The sequence below is a fragment of the Portunus trituberculatus genome, chromosome 37 (genome assembly GCF_017591435.1).
Source record: "Portunus trituberculatus isolate SZX2019 chromosome 37, ASM1759143v1, whole genome shotgun sequence".
Taxonomy (NCBI): Eukaryota; Metazoa; Arthropoda; class Malacostraca; order Decapoda; family Portunidae; genus Portunus; species Portunus trituberculatus.
In genome coordinates, this window is record NC_059291.1 from 6,063,020 (window position 1) to 6,086,686 (window position 23,667).

At 38.0% G+C, this 23,667-nt stretch overlaps 1 protein-coding gene and 1 long non-coding RNA gene across 3 annotated transcripts in view; one reads left to right on the forward strand and one right to left on the reverse strand.

The window, feature by feature from the left end:
• Positions 1-1,372: 1,372 nt before the first annotated feature.
• LOC123514072 lies at positions 1,373-4,928 on the forward strand. Its single transcript, XR_006677510.1, has 2 exons — positions 1,373-1,764; positions 3,741-4,928. It is a non-coding gene; the product is annotated as an uncharacterized LOC123514072 (long non-coding RNA).
• LOC123514068 (ubiquitin carboxyl-terminal hydrolase 10-A-like) overlaps positions 4,559-23,667 on the reverse strand; it is a 20,346-nt gene continuing 1,237 nt past the window's right edge. The window contains exons 2-10 of one of the 2 annotated variants that reach the window (XM_045271666.1): positions 23,025-23,343; positions 13,406-15,115; positions 12,585-12,786; positions 12,201-12,432; positions 11,970-12,107; positions 11,334-11,495; positions 9,607-9,717; positions 8,907-9,033; positions 4,559-8,373 (exon numbers count right to left, since the gene is read on the reverse strand). In XM_045271666.1, the coding sequence (XP_045127601.1) occupies positions 8,093-8,373; positions 8,907-9,033; positions 9,607-9,717; positions 11,334-11,495; positions 11,970-12,107; positions 12,201-12,432; positions 12,585-12,786; positions 13,406-15,115; positions 23,025-23,343 (3,282 nt within the window). In that variant the 3' untranslated portion in view covers positions 4,559-8,092. Of the gene's footprint in view, positions 8,374-8,906; positions 9,034-9,606; positions 9,718-11,333; positions 11,496-11,969; positions 12,108-12,200; positions 12,433-12,584; positions 12,787-13,405; positions 16,490-23,024; positions 23,344-23,667 lie in introns of both variants that reach the window. The other variant, XM_045271664.1, reaches the window with a different exon arrangement.

The window sequence follows — 23,667 nt, forward strand, 5'->3', positions numbered from 1 at the left end:
GCCTGAGACCAGGCACACACCACACACCGGGACAACAAGGTCACAACTCCTCGATTTACATCCCGTACCTACTCACTGCTAGGTGAACAGGGGCTACACGTGAAAGGAAATACACCCAAATATCTCCACCCGGCCGGGGAATCGAACCCCGGTCCTCTGGCTTGTGGAGCCAGCGCTCTAACCACTGAGCTACCGGGCCGTGTGTGTGTGTGTGTGTGTGTGTGTGTGTGTGTGTGGGTGTGGGTGTCGTGAGGAATATAAAATGAGATGAGTGAATGAATAAATTAAGGATGGAATGAGAAAGGAAACGTTGAAAAATGTAAAGATAAGATAGGAAACGGGAAATAAGAAAAAAACAAGACAGAAGACGTGGAATAAGATGAAAATAATATACAAAAAAAGTGGAATAGGAAGAAAATAAGAGAGAACGTGAAACAAGATTAAAAATATATGAAAGGAAACGTGAAGTAAGATAAAAATAAGAAATAAAACGTGAAATATGATAAAAGTAGGAAAAGAAAGCGTGAATTAAGGAGAAAACAAGAAAGAAAACGGGAAATAAGATCAAAAGATAGAAAACGGGATATAGAATAAAATAAGATAGAAAACGGGAAATAAGAGGAAAACAAGACAGAAAACGTGGAATAAGACAAAACTAAGAAAGAAAACGTGAAATAAGATGAAAAAAAAACGGAAAAGAAAAGGTGAAATAAGAAGAAAATGAGAAAGAAAACGGAAAATGAAATAAAAGTAGGATAGAAAACGTGAAATTATAAGAAAATAAGAAAAAAACGTTAAATAAGATGATAATAAGTAAAGGAAACGTAAAATAAGATAAAAACAAGACAGAAAACGTAAAATAAGATAAAAATCAGGAACAAAAAAACAAGAAAAAAAGAAAAACAAGAAAAGGAAACGTGCAATAAGGCGAAAGCAAGAAAGAAAACGTGTAATAGGAAGAAAATAAGAAAGAAAACCGGAAATAAGATACAGATAAGATAGAAAACGGGATATAAGATGAAAAATGACACACAAACACGGAAAAAAGATAATAATTAAGAGAAAACATTAAAAAAGATAAAAATGATGATAATGATAAAAAAAAATGTATGTATATATACCCTTTTATCCTTAAAATTCATACCTGTTTTGGAAAATGTAGTTTTTTGGGGGGTATAAAGGTAAAAATTAATCTATTATATTTGGTAGTGGTGGTGGTGTTGGTGTTGGTGGTGATGGTGGTGGTGGTAGTAGTAGTAGTAGTAGTAGTAGTAGTAGTAGTAGTAGCAGTAGTAGTAGTTGTTGTAGTAGTAGTAGTAATAATAATAATAATAATAATAGTAGTAGTAGTAGTAGTAGTAGTAGTAGGAATAAACATTTCTTTTTACCCTTCCTGATGCTACATTGTGGGTAAAGGGTACGTGACCAATACTGAAAGACGTCAAGGGATATATAACATAAAAGAGGCGTTTCTTTTCTTTTCCTTCTTTCTTTCTTTTTCTGCAGAAGTTGCCTGTAGTGATACAATGAGAAATCCCGAGTCGGCTGCAGTATCAAGATCAAGGTATCAGCAACACCGGTTTGTTATTATTGTGGTGAGCTCGTGCGTAGTGTGAGGATTGAGAATTGTGTAGAGGTAGTCCTTGTTTTACACACGTGGACCTCTTGGGACATAAGAGATCGCTTCGCCACAGCTCAGAACATCATAACCAAGAGTGCCTGTCCTTTACACTGGTTCTATTCTGCTTGTCCATGGTAGTGAAGGTAGGTGTGAGTGAGTTGTTGTTGTTTTCGGGCTTCGACGATCCCATAGATCCTATGAGCCCCTGAGTGAGTTAAGCAGGTGAGTAGAGTTGTCGATAAGTTTTTACTTTCACCAAACTCTCACTTCCTGACAAAACTATACTTTCTATTTGTTTTCGATGTTTTGAATGAATATGCATTTCATTTCCGTCGTAAATGCTTTTTACCCACCAGCCCTTGCCTTGAAAAACACGGTCTGTGCCCCCAGGAAGTATTATTTGCGATGAGGCACTGTCCCCGAGAAGCCATCCCGCGTGCTTGCCTCCATTCCCGGGTCCCACTTCGCAGCTCCTACACCCAGCTGATTTGACGTCACATAAATGAAGCCATGCTATTGGTGAGAGAGAGAGAGAGAGCATATGATAATGAATAAGGAGAGAAGGAAAAACTTGTCTTGTGACGAAAAGTTATATCACACACACACACACACACGTACAAATGCTGTCTGCTGTCAGGCGACAACAAAGTTCTCTTTCTCTCTCTCTCTCTCTGACCAATAGCATGGCTTCATATATGTGATGTCAAATCAGCTAGGTGGAGGAGCTGCGAGGGAGGAATGGAGGCAGCTGCTGGACGGCTTCTCGGGGACAGTGCCTGCAATGATACATATATCCCCGAGAAACCGTCCTGCACGCTCGCCTCGATTCCTGGCTCCCCCTTCGCAGTTCCTCCACCCAGCGGATTGGACGTCACATTAAAAGAGAAATATATGGTATATAATTTTGCGTAGGGGTTCCTTGAAACATGTGATGTATTTGAAGGGTTACGCAACGGTAGAAAGTTGAAAAACGCTGCTGTATTCATTACCATATTTTCTCTCTCTCTCTCTCTCTCTCTCTCTCTCTCTCTCTCTCTCTCTCTCTCTCTCTCACTGACCAATAGCGTGACTTCATATATGTGACATCAAATCAGCTGGGTGGAGGAACTGGGAATTGAGGCGAGCATGCGGATGGTTTCTTGGGGACAGTGCCTATATATATATATATATATATATATATATATATATATATATATATATATATATATATATATATATATATATATATATATATTTCTTATATATATATATATATATATATATATATATATATATATATATATATATATATATATATATATATATATATATATATATATATATATATATATATATATATATATATATATATATATATATATATATATATATATATATATATATATATATATATATATATATATATATATATATATATATATATATATATATATATATATATATATATATATATATATATATATATATAACAGACAGAAATATACCAGAGGAAAATTGTTTTGTCATCAAAAAGTGCCTAAAAAATAACAGCTACTACAAGCTGTGCACATGTGGCTTGGCCAACATAATCAAACTTAACCAATCTTAGCCTGATATTGTTAATGTAACCTGCTTGAGGTGATACACACCACTGATACACATCTTTCTCAGACAAAATGAACTAAATCTTATCCAATTAAACTTACCTATCTAAAGCAAATTAGCCTAACCTGACTGGTAAGACTAGGAAATGAGAGAGGGAGATTGTTCTGGATGTGGTGTAGTAAAAGCAGCAGATAGTTTTTTTTTTAGATTTGTACTATAATCCCCCCAACCTAGGTAGCTAGGGGGTTCCATCAAGAATAATAATCTAATCTCAGCTAACCTAGCCATACCTATTGTAAAGGATTTAAGGAATCTTTGTGTGAAGCACCCTTATCTACTTCAGAAAATATTGATTTCCCATTGAAACTTAAAGATAGGGTTTCTTAGAATCCAGTAAGTTATGCAAATATCACATTTCCAATGTATTAGATTATGGTGTAAATCTAATACCAAAATCTGTAAGTGTAACTGTGTAACATGAAATACAGCATAATTTTCATGTATTTGTTAACTATATATATCTTATATCTTGCAGGTTATACAGTAATGATACTGCAACAAATAACTTTGTTGTCTTCACTGTCAAAATGTCCACCACTGGCAAGAAAGTATCTAGCATCACGGATCTTCTGTACTCGTTGGTGTCAGACGGCTACCACCTTCCCTTATGCGCGAACTGTTCTAGTGAATGAACAGAAAAAATACTCATGTCATGAGTTCTTACAAAGAAGAAATTTCTTTTCATTTTTTAAGAAGAATAAATCTCCTGAAAAATTCAGAGAGGATGATAACATATTGTCTCACTATGAACTTGTGTACAGTGCGGTCTCCATTTCTTATGTTCAGTTAGCTCTGGGAGGTGTGCAAGCTGTAGCAGGGTTTATATGTCTAGGTTTGGGGGCTATGGCTTGTGAATTTTCTTTTGTAAACAATGTATTCTTACAGAAAACCCATTAGAGCTTGGCGTATTCGTTACTTTCAATGTAATGCTATGTTTAGGAATGTATAAATTTTGTACATTATATCCTCTCCGGATTTATTACAGTGAAGTAGAGGATAACTTCATACTTGTTTTTGTGGGTGTACATCCCTTAGCTGTTCGACATTTGAAGGTTCTTCCTGGAGATGTAAAACCAAAACTACCTGGAAAGATTACAGCAAGTATACTACCTTGGTCTGAACAGTTTTACTCTTCACCCACCCAGACCATATACTTGAATGATCATCACTTCAGGTATCCTGTCTACTACAACAAATTGTTAGGTTATGTGAGATAATCCTAACAACTGTTATGCTATGTAATAGTTTTGTAAAATGTAGCCAAAGTAAACATTTGTATAAGGAAACTTGTGATAGTTGGGGTGTCCTTTATTGTAGATACATCAATATTTACAATATCACTTATGCACTTTCAACTAAACCAATTTAGAACCAGTACACTTTTAGCAAGAGCAACTCATTAGGAACTTTGTTACAAAATGCTGAACCAAGGAAAACTTAAAAATCCTGCCAGTACATAACTTTTGTTAGCAAACATCCTAAAGTATATGATGTGTTTGAAAACATGTCAACTTATAACATTTTCCCTGGCAAGCCTCTGAACCTGTGAACTAGATGATGTCTTCATGTAGTAAACTTAATCACATTAAAGTCTAGTTGAGCCTGTTTAAGCCTAGTTGTTATTTCAATTTTGGTTTTAAAACCATTAAATCTGTTCAGTGTGTTTTCTTATTTCCAATAAACCTATCAACTATTGACTTTATTAATACAATAGGCAGGTGTAGCTAAATATAAAAGGAAAAATGGTGATGACAATAATAATAATAATAATAATAATAATAATATGCTCTTGCATGAAAAATACACATATGATCATACTAAAGTCAATGATCATACAAGAATTTAACAACCCATCACAGTTTGGACTGAAGAAATCAATCCTGTGAAATATATGTATTGGCTAGTCCCACTCCTTGGAACTCTAGACCAGGCACGACTCATGATTCACACACTAAACCATATGCAGGACAAGCATGTGTACACACACACACACACACACACACACACACACACACACACACACACACACACACACACACACACACACACTGCATTGTAATAACCTCTTTGCTGCAATTACTATTAATGCATATATCTGTTGAATTTGAACATGCCCTTCTCATTTTCCCAAGTTCTAAAATACAATCCCTTTTTTCTATGCCCTGCTTCCAATTGATATGCATCTTTCTGTTTGTGATGTATGATTGATGAGCAATATTTAATACTTTTCTTCCAAAGAAAAAACATACCCAAATACAACAGTAGCATTGTAGCGAAGAGGCTAAAAAACACTCCTTCCCCCTGAAGAATCTTTTTTCTTGGACGCAATGTTCAACTTGAGTCAAACTAAATTTCAAATAATTTAGAAAAGTGTTTAATTAATAGTTGATGCCTGTAGCATTTAAGAATATTCCCAATGGTCACAGTATTTTAGTACAATCCTGAGACAAGCTACCGCACAGCCATACAGTGCCATCAAGCATTAGGCAACACAAACGAACTCAGCCATTACATATTCCACCTTCTACAACCATTCTTCCATTCTCATCAGCATTCATACCCAATATAAGCTAGTATATGTGTAATGACAGTAAGCTATGTGCATTATTACTTCACATATTGAGAATACATCCAAACAGTATGTTTTAATGCACATTACTCATAACAGATTATTACTCTGTTTTACAATAACTCCCTTCCTGTATATCTAATTAGAATATAATTTTTTTTTTTTTCATTGTACACATCCTAAAACATCAATACAACTGGAAGCTGATGTTACCAATACTGTGTATCCATAAATTATCCAAAGATGTTGAATATTTAACAATCACCCAAAGTAATGAAACATCCAATAATTTTTCATTTACTTTCTTCTGGTACTGGAGAAGATGCCTGCTAAAAATTTCTAAAGGATGCATTCAACCAGCTGATATATTCAAATGCAGCATAGCTTCTACTTACTATTAAACAATAGGCACAAACCAGAGCTATGATCTTTGGGCAATATCTCACCTGACACATCTTGGTGAATTAATTGCTCAGGCTGAAATCAACATGAGCATAACCATCCCTCTATATTAACAGGCACAAAAAATACATTCTCTATTCTTCAATGGGGGTAACAACTCAACCAAGAGGGACATGAGATGCTCTGCCCTGTGGCCCTTACAAAGGCACATGCTACGCTTCTCACATAATTTCTAGATACTGAAGATTACACTCACGCTCATTCAATTCGCAATGAAATGAAAACAATCATAGCCTAAACTTCAACATAACTACCCCAAAGTCCAACTCTTGCTAATGGCATAAAAATAAATAAATGGAATAAATAAAGATAAATAAATAAAAAAAAGCACTCAGCATACCATAACATAATAAATGGATAGTAAAATGACCGTCCTCTTAGATACTGGCAATCATAATCCTCAGCCAAATCTAAAACAAAATGCAAACACAATTTCTTAATGGAAATTTCATAATTTAAATGCAATACTTAAAACATAAAACTTAAAACTTTGCACAAAAAATAGTGCTGTTCATTCAGAAACAAAATCTTTAGTTTGGTGGGGTCCCATCATTATTAATACACACACAGACAACATTGTTTTGGCTTGGACTCAAGTCGTTCACAGCTGGGTGGTGCCACAAAACACTGCAGCAGGCAAATATATTACTAACTTAATGGAAAACCTTCAATTCTTTCTCATAAAGCAACCAATAATATTCCTGTGGGAATAGCCTTCAATCCCAACTTGATAGGTTAATTAATTTACAATACCCATCTTTTCAATGACTTACTTTAAATGCATTTTTTCTTTTTTCTTTTTAAGCCCATGGCAAATATAAAATCATACACAGACAACTGGTAATATAACAAGATGATACTTCTTTTAGTTCCTTGGACAGTGCATGGGCAAGCTTTTTCAATCCTTATTTAAATACCTACTTGGAAGTAACAAAGGATCAAAGTATACATAGACAAACCTGAAGCAATACTAAAACTGACAAGCAGAATACAAATACCAAGGAATTAAGCATTCACTGTGTAAAGTAACTTCAGGATAAAATGTGAGAATCCTGTTGAGGACTGTCCAAAAAGCCAAGAGGGAGTCCTGCCTGAGGAACAGAGTACACACAACAAGTTTCTCCAGCATATTTTTGAGAGCCATGGCATCCACTTTCACATTAGTACCTGTATTATGTCCTTTAAATAAACACACACGATTATAATACTTAACTTAAAGGCAGAGTATGTATTTCCTTTTCAAACATGAGGAAAACTAGACGAGAGAGAGAGAGAGAGAGAGAGAGAGAGAGAGAGAGAGAGAGAGAGAGAGAGAGAGAGAGAGAGAGAGAGAGAGAGAGAGAGAGAGAGAGGGGGGGGGAGACTTAATCAATGACAGTTTTGGTCTCCTGCACCAGGCCATCTCACTTCACTTCATCATATTATGGTACAACATTTTTTGCAGAGTGCTCATTTTTTTTTTTTTTTTTTTTTTATCCATCCATCCAGTTCCTTTCTTAGTACCAGTACCATATCTGACTTTTCACATCACTTCACTTATCTGTGACCACTTCTATAATATTCCAGCACATAAGAACATTTCCACTTCCATCAACTGTGCACTGTGATTTAAAAATGTATGTTAGAGATACAAGACTTTTCCTTGTCAAGTACATAACTACATAAGTTTTTTTTAAACCACTTCAAGAGAGCCATTTTCAAACATTACTGAAAATAGTAAGTAAGTCTTGTTTACATATAACACTGCTGAAATCCCAAAGCTTGAACACATTTCTATCCTAAGATGTCTGTGGCTCTCATGACTTAGCTTTGGTGGATGGCCCAACCATAGTATCTCCACGTCGGTAGAACAACAGGTAGGGTACTCGAGGTGGTACGTGGCGCACCACATTGCTTTCCGGCACCTCCTTGATGAAGCTGTCATCACAGCGCAGCCAGCAGTTGTAGCCACCGTGGTATATGTCCACTACATAATGGCCCTTGGTTGCCTCCTTTCCATCATGATATACTACACCAAGCAGCTTGTACTTCCTTTGCACATGAGAGAACTTTCCTCGACTGTGTGATGACATGAGTTCTGAGAAAATTAAAAAAAATAAGCATTCAACATTAGCATTTACAATATTCAATATACGTTTATTTCCAATGCCTGCCTACCTCCTCTAAAAAATGTCCACAAAGGAGAGGTGAAAGATGGCATCAGCAGAAGACACCATCTCTTCCTACCTATAAACATTTCTATAGAAAGATTAGCAAGTCTTTTCTAAATCGTTCTTTGTTAATGTGAGTCAGCAGCATATATTATGGGAATGCAACTGTTTGTTTGTAGGAATTCATTTTCTTATCTAACTTAAAATATCTTCCATACAAAAAATGTACCTCTCTCTCTCTCTCTCTCACATGCACATATATAAGATCCACAATGAAAATGTGACAAAAAAATAAAGTAAAATCAGTAATAATAACATGGAAAAAGAATATTAACAGATAAGTAGCCCAAACGTATTGCACTGCTTTCATTACAGTTACATAAGGATACTTGTTTATAAACATCTTACTCAAAGAAAAAGCATACAATCTATAAAGTAATACCTCACAGAGTAAACTTACCTTTAGTGATTTCTAAGTCAATAGGGAAATTAACTTTCTTCATGACCTTCTGTAAACCACCATCTTTGTCATAGATGAATCTCTTAAGTTGCAAGATCAGTACATTGGGCAAGTGTTCCAGCAAAACCTTCAAAGAGAATAAAGTTTTGGGTTAAACTCAAAGGAAGCCAAGGGCAGTAATACAGATAGAGCTATTTATAGCAGAGTGGAACATGATATAATTCTATACATTATAAAGCATGCAGTAAGCTAGTAAAAAATATAGCAAAATTCTTAAAACCTAATAAATTTTGAAATTTCTTAAGCCATTAAGCAATAAGGGTATGGGATGAAAAGCATTCTTTAAGGATGAGTTTTTAAGATAAATTGCCATTCTTTACAGTCATATTTCCATGTAATACCTGACCTTGAACTATGAAGCAAAAACAGCTTGTGAATAAAAAGACAACAATATCTCACTCATGTGAGGACATGCCAGTGTCTCCATCTCAATGGTTATAGCTGTGGCTACAACAACCTTGCTCACCTCCATCCTCCCATACAATTCATTGCCACTTTATGGTAGTATTGGTATCACTTATAATAACATACTCTTTCTCTAACACCTTCAGTTAGCCTACCTATACATATTGGAGGATTTCAGTGAGGGATTACAGTTAAACCATTTAATGGTAGTGCTCCACTGGCAAATAAAACTCACCTGCTTAAAGACAGTAACATCCTGGTTGGTCTTTGCATCAGTGTAGTCTGGTATTTCCTCTTTGCTAACAAGCTGATCAAGAGCATCTTTCACACTCTCCACCTTGCTTGACTGAAATAAAAATGTAATAATCAAATAAGTATGCATTCAACAGTAAGAATGTCATAAAATAAATAAACAATCAGTAATATTGTGAGATGCAATATATGAACAACTATGTGCTGTCTATACTAGAACTCATCCGCAGCTACCCACAAGGTGTGGCTCCTTTTGGGTGCGACATTGCCACTGTTATACCAGTACCTTCTTCAAAGAAAACGGAGTGATGATCGTTCTCTACTTCATTAAAAAAAGTCGGAAGAGACCCAAATACCTATGCAGCTATATAGTACATTAAATGCAATAAAGATTCTGGTTATATACATGAAAATGAGACAAGTAATTTACATGTTTGTCAAATAAGTGCACATACGAGTAGAAACACAGTACACTCAACCCTCGATTTGCCGGACCTCCATTTGCCGGATTTCGGATTTGCCGGACAAGAGTCTGTGGAAAAAAAAAAAAAAAAAAAAAAAAAAGTCCGGGACAAGTCGATTTCAAACTACCGCGCCAGACAAAGTTCGCAAATCGGGCACTATAGATGGCAGCGCGGGCGGACATACACGTCTAGTACTGGACTGTAAACAAGTCTGCCGCGTCACACGTGTGTCGGCGGCATTGGCATGTGTTACGGCCCCACGTGGTGAGATGATGATGATGATGATGGTCGTCGGAGGTTTTGCCTTTGCCTCGGCACCTCCTGTTACTTCTATTCTTCCTGATCCTGCCTTTCTTTTATTTTTCTTTCTCTTGTCTTCCACATCTGGTGCAAAGTCTCTTTCTTCTCCCTCAGTTTTGTTTTTCTGAACAAAAAACGTCTGATTTATTTTCCAACTTCCTGGTACAGCTGGTGCAGGTGCCGAAATGCCGTTAAAGACAACACTATGTTCCCACCGGAAATTTTTGCCGTTAAACACGGGATTCCGGTAAATCGCGTGCCGTTAAAGCGGGGTTCAACCTGTATAGGGTAAAGTCCGGCAAGGGGGTAGACCCCCGGACATTTTCCATTGCCGGACATTTGCCATTCCCGGACAAGCCTTCCCCCCTTTTAGTCCGGCAAATCGAGGGTTGAGTGTAATATATTGAGTGGTTCCTTGCTTGAGTTAAAGGTAAGAGTGTTGCCCGATTTGCTTTCTCTTGCAAGAAATATCTTTTAAGGCGGAATATGAATTCCTTGGTCTGGCTGTGCAAGACAGTGTATGACGGGGAAGCGTCAGGGGGTCCTTCCATGGTAGTGACCAGAGGAGAAGTGAAGCGACACGTGCGTGGCGACCTGACTCACCCCCCCCAACCTCCCCGGGAAATTCCACCTGGGTCGTGAGTGGCAACGTCGCCTGACCTGATATGACACATCACCGTCCATGTATATGAACTAGCTTAATTTATTTTCGTATATGACAATTATCTATATCATCTACCACTTAATTAAGGTTTCTGAATGTTCTGAGAACGTTATTTTTTTATAATGCTATGACTACAGGACAGTGAGTAGTTTGTTTTTATTAGAGATTTGGCATAGTCTCATGGAAGACATGGCCAACGCCCTATGGGTAGGTACGGATGGGTTTTAGTATAGTAAAACAATGTGGCAATGAACTTGTGATAAGATGCAAGTCAGCACCAACCTGTATGTCCAGAGGAAGGGTGGTGAAGGGCTGCAGATTGGCAGTGTGACCCCCAGCCTGGTGTAGCACAGACCTCAGTTGACCCCAGAATATGGCACTAATTGGGGTTGGGGTGAAAGCAGCAGTGCGAGTAACACAGCAGCGTTTTCGGGGACCCATCATCTGTGTGCCACACATTAAGAAATTACACATCTTACTTTTATCATGCTGGGTAAGGTCACTTAAAATATACAATAACAATAACAAAAACAATATCAATAACAACAATAACAACAATAATAATAATAATAATAATAATAATAATAATAATAATAATAAATAACCAAAAATAAATACATTCTAGAGCAAGTAAAGAAAGATCCCAAATGAACACTTAATTCAGGCAGTTGAAATGAGATATGATTATATAAGGAAAAGACTCCAACTATGGATTACAAATGAACCTTGTACTGTATTTCAGCATCAACTGAAATTAATCTTTTTGACATTTTTTAGATCATGCCATTTGATAATCCTCATTCACTTTTCAATCTAGTCAAGAATTCCAAGGCACTACATCTGCATAATTAAGAATGTTGCCAGTAATCTTGAATTAGCAGCAAACCATCTCTTTGATACTAATCATTTCCAAATTACCTGCCACTCATCAGAGTCATCAGAAGCATCTTCATGGTCAGAGGTGTTGGTTTCTCCATTGACAGAACCATTCAGAGCTGGATGATCTCCAGTAGGTGATGGACTATATTCCCCAGCCAGCTTTAGTGCTTCCACCATCTGTAAAGAAAGTGATGCAAGAGATAATGAAAAAATGAGTTAGATGAAGGAAACCACATAAAAAAAACAATGGTCGTTCTTCTACATACATACCTCTTCATGCAGACCATTAAGCACAAAGGACAACATTTCCTCTGCATCTTGCTGACGGCCATCACTAAACAAGTCTCCATTGATGGTTGCCAACATCTTGTACACATAAGATGGCTCAAATGGCGGCCCTGGAACAATCTCGGCTTCCTTACGAGCACCACTGCCACTCTTGTCTTTCTTGCAAGGCTTCAACATGGGGGCCATCTCAGAAAATTCATGAATGTATTCAACACTGAAAGAGGAGAGTCAACTATGAATTGAGTTTGACTAAAGAAAGGTGCATGTACGTGTGTGTGCCAAAGTGTGTTGTGAAGAAAGTGTAATGTTGGAGAACCAATAAAAAGTAAGCCATCACAAACTACAAATCAAATACCTATCACTTACATGCTATCAATAACTGGGGTTGATGATTTTCCCTTCTTGAGACCAGCAATATTAGGTATGTTCTTCATGAGATTATAGAAAGGAGGGCAAGCAAGGAGTGCCTGCAGAGGGGCATTGATGTAGCACCAGTTGGCCTTGTTGATGAGGCCACGTGGCTGTAGGGCTGCATGGTGATGATCTTGCACATATTGTTGCAGTATTTCTGAGAGAGAGAGAGAGAGAGAGAGAGAGAGAGAGAGAGAGAGAGAGAGAGAGAGAGAGAGAGAGAGAGAGAGAGAGAGAGAGAGAGAGAGAGAGAGAGAGAGAGAGAGAGAAATTAAAAAAAAAATTGTCTACATTTATCTTGTCTATACAATTTCATTTAACTTTAATTCAAAACTGAAAGTTATAAATGAGTGCATATATAAATCAAACTCTTCATCTCAATACAATTCAGAATACTTGATTAAAAACAAACTAAAGCTTCCCTTGCACTTTGTCTTTGGAAATTATGGATATTGTGTATTATAACTTTTTTTTTCTTATAAATGAGAAGCACTGGCCAAGGGCAACAAAAACAGTATAAACATGAAAGCTCACTGATGTGCCAGTCTCCATAAAAATTAATCCAAAAATATTCAACTAAACTATTTTGAATTGGGGGTTTGTATGCATGTATTAGATGCATATAAAGTTGTGCAAGAAGAGAGTCATCTTTATAAGGCAGGCTGTGACTGTATTAGACACAAAAGGTAACGTTAAGGGAGGTCACAGCTTTTGACCCATTTGTAATTATATTAATACAAAGGATATGTAATCCTAAGTAAATATTAGTATCTTACCTCCAATTTTTGCTTTTTCTACATCAGCCTCTGAAAGTGTAGGATCTGGGACTTTGTGATCTGTAGTCTCATGGGGCACTATAGTTTCCTCACAAAGCTTCTCAGATCCTTGGTTGAAGGGTGCAACATAAGCTACCTGTTTTGCTCCTCCCTCATCACATGGCTTGAAGAGTTGAGACCAACTTTTCTTTTGGGCCCAAGCACCCCCAGGTGGGGCCGTGGCAGCAGGAAGCTGTGGAATCACTACCTCTGCCATCACTGGACTACTAGAAACTGGTGGGTTTGAACTGGGTCCTATCAGCCCCACATCATTGCTTGTCTGCTTCACTACAGACTCTGAAGTAGCAGCTGGAGTGTTTCCTTGTGGTGTTGGTGATTCTACTACTGACAAAGCTGAGGTGAAAGTAACACTGGAGGGGGAGGGTTCAGGACCCACAAGTGAAGTTCTTGCAAAGTCCACAGCAATTTCAGTCACCACATCTGGTTGTATCTCATCTGACATGAAGGTTATGTCTGCCAGACTTGCTTGTTCCATACCTGCTCCCATCTTCCCCTTGTTCATTTGGCTGAATAATACTTGTGGGATATTGGAGGACTTGTCACTAATGTTACTACTGTTGCTATTGTTGTTTCCTGAGGAAACTTTAGGAGTTGCATGAGTGTGGCTTGGTGAAGTATGTGACTGTGCTGTTGACTTGGCTTGACCAGTAGGCTGTGTTTGAATCTGTCCTGAAGACAGTTCCTGAACCTGACCTGGTGGTAGTTGGCTATGACCTGGAGGAACTTGACATGGAGGTGGCAGCTGGGCAAGACCAGGAGGGGGTACCTGGGGAAGACCTGGTGGAGGTACATGAGGGAGGCCTGGAGGAGGAACCTGGGGAAGGCCAGGAGGTGCCTGGGCAAGTCCTGGTGGAGGTATCTGGGTGTGACTGGGAGGTACCTGGACACCATGACTGGGAGGTGGCACCTGGCTATGGCCTGGTGCTGGTGGCTGGACGTGAGAGGATATTGGTACTTGGGCATGACTTAGAGGTGGTGGCTGGTTATGACCTGGAGGTGGAACTGGACTCTGATCCTGACTTACAGATGATGCTTGACCATGACTTTGATTGGGAGATGCTACTTGAGTAAGACCTGGAGGAGGCAGCTGAGCAAGACCTGGAGGGGGAACTTGACCCTGACACTGGCTTGGTGGCACTTGAGCCTGTCCCATTGCAACAACTTGGTTCTGAGATGATATTTGATTCTGACCTGAAGATGGTGCTTGAGCCTGACTTGATGGAATCTGAGCCTGGTGTGGCAATGCTTCTTGGTTCTGATTAGGTGGTACTTGAACCTGACCAGGTGGAACCTCAACCTGATTTGATGGTAATACTTGGTTCTGACCTGCAGGAGATACCTGCCCTTGACTTGGTGGTACCTGGGCCTGTCCTGAAGTTGGTCCTTGGCTCTGACTTGGAGGTGGCACTTGAAGGTTGGGAAGCGGAAGTGAGTGTAGGGAATGTAGAGGAGGATGGTGATGAGCTGGAGGCAGCTTGTGTGTGGTAGATTGGGGTGTGGCTTCTTCTCCCTCCTGCCCCACTGGGACTGGACCGTCCTGGCCAGGGCTGACAATGCCCATGGATGAGGTCCTGGTCTCCACACAGTCCTCCAGCACCAGAGAGGCTGTCTGGCTGGTCAGAGGACTGACACTGCCTGCCTCAGCAGGAGCTGTAACAGAGGGAGTAAAGTTAACAGCTGGGGCTGACACACCCACAGTAGCAACACTTTCAAACTGGGATGTTCTTGTCTGAGAAGTGGAGACAAATAGCTGGTTAGAATGCAAGTTTGATGAGCCAATAACTTCTGGTGGCTCTGCAAAGTTAGGTTGTGGCTGTGATTGTTGCAAGTGGAACTGATGTTCTTGTTGGGGAGATTCTGGTTCTGGCTGCTGTTGTTGCTGTTGTTGTTGTTGTTGTTGTTGCTGCTGCTGCTGTGATTGCTGCTGTTGCTGGTGATGATGGTGTTGCTGCTGCGGGTGGAAGTGGTGATGCTGCTGCTGCTGCTGCTGAGGAATGGGGTGATGATGAGAATGTTGGTGGTGCAGGTGCTGGAGAGCAGCTGCAGGATGATGTTGGCTGCCTGGGGGGCCTGATGGATAAGACAGCAGAGGAGTCACAGGCCCATGAGCATGTGTATACTGCACATATTGCTGACCATACATAAGTGGCATCCCCTGCACATTCTGGGCTGTGGGCACATTTGGGTAAGGTGGGTAGCCACTACCACCCCTCATATGGTATGGCAAATTTTGGTACACATATGGGCCAGATATGCCTCCAAATTGTGCAGCCTCATGATAATGCTTATCACCACCATATCCAGGAGGTTCACCACCAGCTCTCTCAATGTTCATCCGCTTACCCCTGCCCCGGCCTCGTCCCCGGCCACGGTGACCTCCCCGGAAAGGATCATAGTTCCTGCGACCCTCATACTCTGGCTTTCCTTCATGTACAGGCTTGACCTGGGGTGGGTGTGGCTGGGGTGCAGGATCTGGTATCACATGAAGTGGGGGCACCACAGGAGATGGAGGAGGGGGTGACTGAGATGGGCCTGGGGTGGAAGCCAGAACAGGCACATGTCCCTGTCCACCATTGTGGGAAGACGAGAAATTAACGTGGCAGTTGGCCACATATACTGTGGCCCCATGGGGCAGCACTGGGGGAGGGGGCATTTGTGTGAAGTGGGGTGGATGAGGGGGAGGTGGCATGTGAGGATTGTACATAGGAGGGTTACCTGGGGATGGGGTAGGATAAGGTTGGTATACTTGCTGCCCTCCAGCTTGGCCCTGTGCACCTAGACTTGGTGGAGGAACAGTGAAGGCCCTAGGCCCAATCCCCTCAGCTCCACCATAAGAGGAAGAAACTAGCGTAACAGATGTAGTGGTGGTGGTGGAGGTGGGTGTGGAAGTAGAAGTGGACGTGGTGGTGGTGATGGTGGTGGTTGCTGTTGCAGTAGCAGAGGTTGTCAAGGCAGGGTCTTGGCTGATGGGTGTGGCTGAGTCAGCCACCATATTCATCTTACTTTCATCATCACCATAAACTCCTGAAAGTTGAATTTACATCTCAGTTCATAGGAAGAATAATAATATATATAATTTTAATGCCAATACTATACAGATGTAACACATGTATGAGGAATAAACATACAAAATATTAACAAAAAGTTCTGTTTGCAACCACTACCTATTTTCCATAAAATTTTCCATAGAGAACTCAAATATCAAATATCTTACTATGTTTCCTTGAGCCTTGGTGACCATAAATAATCTATGGAGTATGAAATCAACAAGGCTTCTTAAATACCATAAATAATAAGAGATTGAGATAAAAGCTCTAAACACATTAATGTTATTTGATAAGCAGAAAGCAAAGATGGTAAACAACTTTCATCATAGTTTCATTGTCTTCTCAAAACAGCTGCTTATCATCTCTCCTTTTCCTTGTATCTAATATTTGAAGACATCAGAGTCTTGAGGAACTTCCTGTCACATAACACCTATTTATGGCCTCCATGCAAATTCTAAGTAAACAGCACCAAATAAACAGGGATGATTTTTCTTGCAATTCTGATTGTTTGTTGAACTTTAATTTCCATTATCCTTTACCAATTTGAAATTTAATTCATTTATAACTACTATCATTCTTCTGTCTAATGATCAAGAATCCAAGTAAGTTTTGCATAAAATAAGAGAGATGGAGGGAAAAGAAGCAAAACTTGCCATGTGTCTGGGCTAAGCAAAAAACTAGCTGAATGAAGCAAGGAATAATCAGCAACATAATATAAGTAGCTTAGACTTCACTTGCAAGCTAGGAATGGAAAAAACTAAATCTGCACATCCATATTTAGGATGTTTCTTAAGAACATAAATGAATAAAATGATAATTATATATTATTTTATCTCATCTATTTACATTTTTCAATAATTCATTTTGCAATATTATAACAGCATTATATATAGTATTTCTTATGTTTTAAAGACATTTTGCGAATATTAATGTTTACAATAACTCATTTTCAAACACATGCCAATGAAAGAAAGTTACAAGTTTTCTGAACGTTGGATTTACACCATATGGAAAATTTTCATTACATGGATTTTTGGCATAAATAATGCTTCAAAAAAGGGTGGGGTGCAAGGGTGTCTACTTGGAAGTATGGAATGATCACCACTTACAGTTGCAACTGTTCTTGTGACTGCATGCAAATTATCAAATTTATATACTTGGACACTACAACATATGTATGCTTAGGAACTTGGGGAGGATGAATAAATATATAACTAGTATGGAAAATATAAAATATATAGGTGAAAGAACCTTACCATTCCCCATTGTAGAGTTCCAAATATAATATGACTATTGATTGATTTGCACATGGAACTGTATTCATTATTCTTACTTATGATGCTGATGTACTTAATGAGGATAGTTTGATAACTTCACAAGTAATATTAATAATGATGCTAGGAAGAAAGCCAAGAAAATTAGACATATTGTAATATCCTCTCTGTGCCACTGATATTGCCAATTGCATTCCTCTGCTTTCACTGCAAAAAATCAGCAGTCTCTAGAGCTGTATCATTCTCTAACGGTAACTTTTAGTTGGACACAATTCATGTCATCTGGCATCTGGTAATGCTGCACTGAAAAGCTGCATTGCTGGCCCAACAGACATTTTTATTTTGAAAAAAGTTTAATAGTGTACAATACTGTAAAAATTTATAAAGTAAGTCTTGCTAAAAATCAGTTGCCTTTGCTAGAGGGTAGTTATTTCTCTCCTTTAGGGGCAGAGGAGGTGGTATCAAAAGACTGTCAAGGATTTCTTTACATTAGGGCTTCCCTGTCATCAAAGATAAAGGAAGAAATGACCAGTGATACATTGGGTATGAAACTTCTCCAAAATCACACAAATTTACACATGCTTTACACATATAGTTTGTTTAAAAAAAAATTATAGAAGTAGCTAGGGTAATATTCTACGGCTACAAATTTCCCTGCAACCTTAGATGATGCATAAGGTGAGTTTAAGGCACAACAATAGCTGTGCCATAAAGATAACAAACCCTTACAATGTTTGCTTTGGGTGCAATATAAACACACTTTTGTATTTCTGATGATTAAATGGACATAAAACCTCTTCCCTTAAATTGGGTTTTCATGTTCTCTATCTCTGTTAACAGTTTGGCTTTCAATATTTCCATGTCTCTTCATCAAACACATCACCATAATGAATACAAGACCACACCTTTTCACAACTGAATCATTGCAAGTCAAGGGGAATATTAATTTTCAATTAAAAATGGTGTAATTATAAGCTGTTAACAGTTAAAGCTGTGTAAGTGTTGATTCTGCTGTACTGACAAGATACTGCAACTGGCAACAAATCTCATTATTGAAAAACTTAAAATGAACATATAACCATTTACAAGAGAATTACTACAAATAAAATGACGGAATACTGGTTGTTGAAAAGTATGCTAATGACTGCTAACAAGATACAACAATAGTATGTTGAGGATACCCTGAAAGGCCACACCCCTTGCTTACTGGACTCATGCACCTGGCAACGCTACTTTGTCTTGAGTGATTATATATGTATTTGTAGCAGTTGAGAACACTATTTACAAATGTTTACTTTCAATATATTTACAGCTTTCATTAAATTATATTTCTTTCCATCATTTTTCACTAATCGCATTGGCAATATAATTTGTGACTAGAGATTTTACATCATACTTTCACAGAGGTGGGTAATTGTTTTCCATTAAGTACCAAGATGGTAATGTTTTGCCATGACATCTCGGCAGTGAATACAATACTTTATTACCACCCACTCCGAAGAATTATGAAGTAAAGTTCCTTATCACAATTATGTCATTAGAGTATTAATTTTTCTTTTTAAATAAAAAAAAAAAAAAAAAATAAATAAAAAAATTAAAAGCTGTAAATATACCAAGGAGTAAAAATCTGTAAGCAGCATTCCCAATTTTAGTTTATTTCATTTTACTATTTATTTTTCATGTAACAGGAAAACTGCCCAAGGGCAATAAAAAACACTAAACAAATACAGAAGTAGGAAGAGAGTTCCAGGGTTTACTGGAGAAAGGGATGAATGATTGCGAGTACAACTGGTTAACTCTTGCATTTTCATCTTGATCAACTCCCCTCCTCTGACTGACTGTCTTCAGTCTCCTTCTCACTGCTAGAAAGTTGCATCTCTTGTTATCTTCTGCCGCTATTTTCATGCTAACTGCTATCCTGATCTTGCTAACTGCATGCCTTCCTTCCTCCAGCTACCTCGCTACACAAGGCTTCCCTTCTTCCTTTCGCCCATATTTTATCCAACTCTCTTATGCAAGAGAACCAATACTTTCAATCATTCATACATTTCTCTGGTAAACTCTGGAACTCCCAACCTGTTTCTGTATTTCCAACTTACTATGAGTTGACTTCATTTAAGAGGGAGGTTTCAAGACATTTATCCCTTTCTTTTAGCCCACTCTTTTGGACCTACAAGGGGACTGACAACTAAGTGAACCTTTTTTTATTTATCTATTTTTATTCTTGTTGCCGTTGGCCAGCTTTCCCTGTTACACTAAGAAAAGAGCTTGACTGAATAGGGGTGAGAGAAGAAAGTCTTATGTAATAAGGCCACAGGAGGAATGGGAGCATGATGTTAGCAAAGATTAGAAGAACAGTTTGTATGAAAATGGCAGAAGAAAGCAAGAGATGCAATATAGCAACAGTGAGAAAGAGGATGAAGACAGCCAATCAGAGGAGAGGAATTGATAAGATGAAAAGCTTTTGATTCCACCCTATCTAATAAACTAGTATGAGTGGAACCTTCCATACATGTAAAGATCACTTGTGATGAGGTGGTGCTGCCAGATGTATGGATGCAGTAGGAAAGGCATGGCCCAGCAAGATATCCTCAGCACACTCATTATAAGCTCAATACTCTACAGATCAAGACTACACACATCACATTCCTTACAACTACTGTAAGCGTGCATTCTGGAAACAAAACAAATATGTAAACTTCATGCAAGTAACATCACTATATTAAGGGGAAAATATGTATGAAAGTATGAAAGAATATAAATTAAACTTGAAATAACACAATGACACATGAATATTCAATTTCACTTGATCAATCTTTCCATTCTTTATAAAAATATCTCTCTACATGTCATTCCAATCTCTAGCTCTTCTGGTCAAGGAATCTTAAATACAGTAGCTATCAATTAGTGAATTACCTTTACTCAAGCGGCATTAAAACAATTATCCATATACCTGGCTAAGCTTCCCTAACAAGGAGAGTTGCTGAAATACGATGTTGTCTTGTCTCATAGCAGTAACAAAATGAGTTACAAAAACCAGACCACATGACAACTCATCCACACTTGCCATTTATTTTCCTTCAAATTAAAGATTTTTTTTCTGATAATTTCATAATATAAGTTGTCATTTTCTGATTTTAAATAAGAATAAATGTCACTTTCAATACTACCATTAATGCATTTTAACATACCCAACCATCTAACAAAAATATATAAGTAGAAAGCATGTAATCACAGGCATTTTATGATATGCAAATTAAATCAATAATTTTAATAGAATCTGAGGATTATATTCTTGTCATTGGTAAGATTGGCAGTGAAAAACCTCTACTTATTAGTCAACAGTAATACCCTTAAAACTACCTCTAGTAACTTAAATTCTTGCATAAAAACAATATAAAAGGATAAAAGCTGCCAGGTTTTAGCATTCTTTAATCTAGCAGAGAATGAGTGATTTTGAAATGTAATTTGCATAATGTGCAACATTTCTTTCACTTCTACAAGATTTACAAAATAATTGACAATAAATAAATGCATATTTTAAGAGTTTCATTGACCAGTGAGGCTAGATATATCAAGTACATGGGTTATCAATGTTTTTGTCAACTCATATGAAACAATACAAGTGGATGCAAAAATGTCAAAATGCTAATTTTTAAAGAATATGCAAAATAATGATCACTGTCTCTGAACTATTTATGAAAGGCAATGACAAATGAAATGGGGAAAAGAACAACAGAAGAAAATATACAAGAACTAGTACATACTGGGTGCCAATGCAATATCCCTTCTGAAGAGAAAAAGTTTCAAAGAATAACAAATAAATTTTAGCTCACGCAATGGAGTGAAAATATAGACATGCAATGTGTGTGCATTAAGACCAAAGCAGTGCAAGTTACACTACACAAATTGCCACTGATGTGAAAAATTTATATGAAAAATAATGAAAGTATATGTAGACCTTGCATTTCTAATTGGAACATTCAAAATGGGCTAAGTTGCTGGTGGTCAAAGGCTTCTCTGGAGATGCACATTCTAAAATTGCATCTTGATGCACTATACCCCAAGCTGCAAAACATGAGTCAGTGTTTATGCTAATGGTGTCCACTTTATCTGGTGAGCCACACACTACAGAACAGTTAGCACAAGTTAAATACTTGAAACTCAGCTCTTGCTGTTTTCACATTCATTTCTATTCTCTTGTTACATATCTAGTTTGAAACATTTTTCTAATAATGTATGATCTGATAAGTCCCAAAAAGAACCAAGCTAGGATTAGTTGTCTTGCAAGAATATTGTGACCCCCAAAACCGTGCCAAGACAAGGGAACCAGCTATCACACCAACTTCTACTAAACACAAAACAACTCCAATGCAAGAGATTCAAGTTCACAGTGCTGTTGTAAAATCCTTGTCTGCACTATCATATGATAAAGAACAAAGGTGTGAAAGGATGGACTGTATTTGCAAAGCAGCAGCAACTCAAGAAAAGACATTGGGACACAGGATATAAACAGACAAGCTGCAACTCAGGAAGAATATTGGGGAACACAATGTCAAAGGCAATCATCACTATGTAGTGCCCTCTCTTAGCATTTTGCATTAAAACATCATTGTTTCTTTCATATGTAGCAAGTTTCATGTTAACTACATAACTTAAATGAATAAACTAAACTTACATGGAGATGAAAAATAGCATTAGTCCAAAGATGATGATGGCTAAAAATTTTAATATTTTTTGGTTGGTTAGATAACACACAAATGACAAATAATTTTTCCAGAACACCAAGCTTCCATGTAAAATTAAATCAGATAATGGATCAGCCAGTCTCTCCAGCCCATTGTGAATATCCCAATCAAGAAAAATCAATAAATAATAGCCAAAAAGATAATGTTGCACCTTGAGATAGAGGAATGAAGTAGGGCAGATGTATTATTAGCTTAGGAAGAAAGGAGTGGCAGACTATCAGACATGAAGGGTAGAGGGATAAGCAGACTGATGTGCAAGCATGAGCATGAACAGTACTTGGAGTCTTTCCAGTATTATAAGTCCATTAAGAACTGAGAAATTGTTAAGTAAAAATGCAAGCAAAATTGTAAGGGAAATAATCATATGCATAAGTTTTTTTTCTTAAACACACACACACACACACACACACACACACACACACACACACACACACACACACACACACACACAACAAAATAAGTTGTTAAAATGACAAGAAAGAACACTTACCCAGCTCCTGAGTTGTGGCTGTTTCTTCTTCCATCCCATAGCTGAGTGGATGAGTCTCTTCTTCACCACATGTTTGTTGTTCATGTTCATGTTCATGTTCATGTTCATGTTTGGGCTCTAGCTCCAGCTCCTGTTCAGGTTCCTGCTCCTGCTCCTTGTCTTCCTCCTCTTCCCTGGCCTGGGGTGCTGGGTGGAGTGGGGCTGGAGCTGAGGCGTCAGGAGCCAGCACCAGCACCGCAGGGTTGGCGCCAGAGACAAGGGAGAGGAGTTCCTGGCGCTCATCCTGACTCACCCCACTCAGGTCAAGGAACTCCAGGCCCTGTAGCAAAAAAACATGCACATTACTGCTGAGACACTTATTTCTCATAAGATTTTGAGGTGCTAATATTGCAACACTTATAAAATGATGGTGAACAGATTTTTTGAGCAAAAGAAAGGTGACAGATATTCTCATAACTAAGGAAATGTTAGAACAGGAGATAGATAACTAAAAAATTCATCACCAGGGTAAGTTGTGATTAGGCAAGATAGGCAACAAAGTTGTAATAATTGGCCCTAATACCTAGTGAGATCAAACAATTGGTGGGATGACACAGGGATCAGTTTCAGGGCCATTGTTATTTCTAATATATATTAATGATTT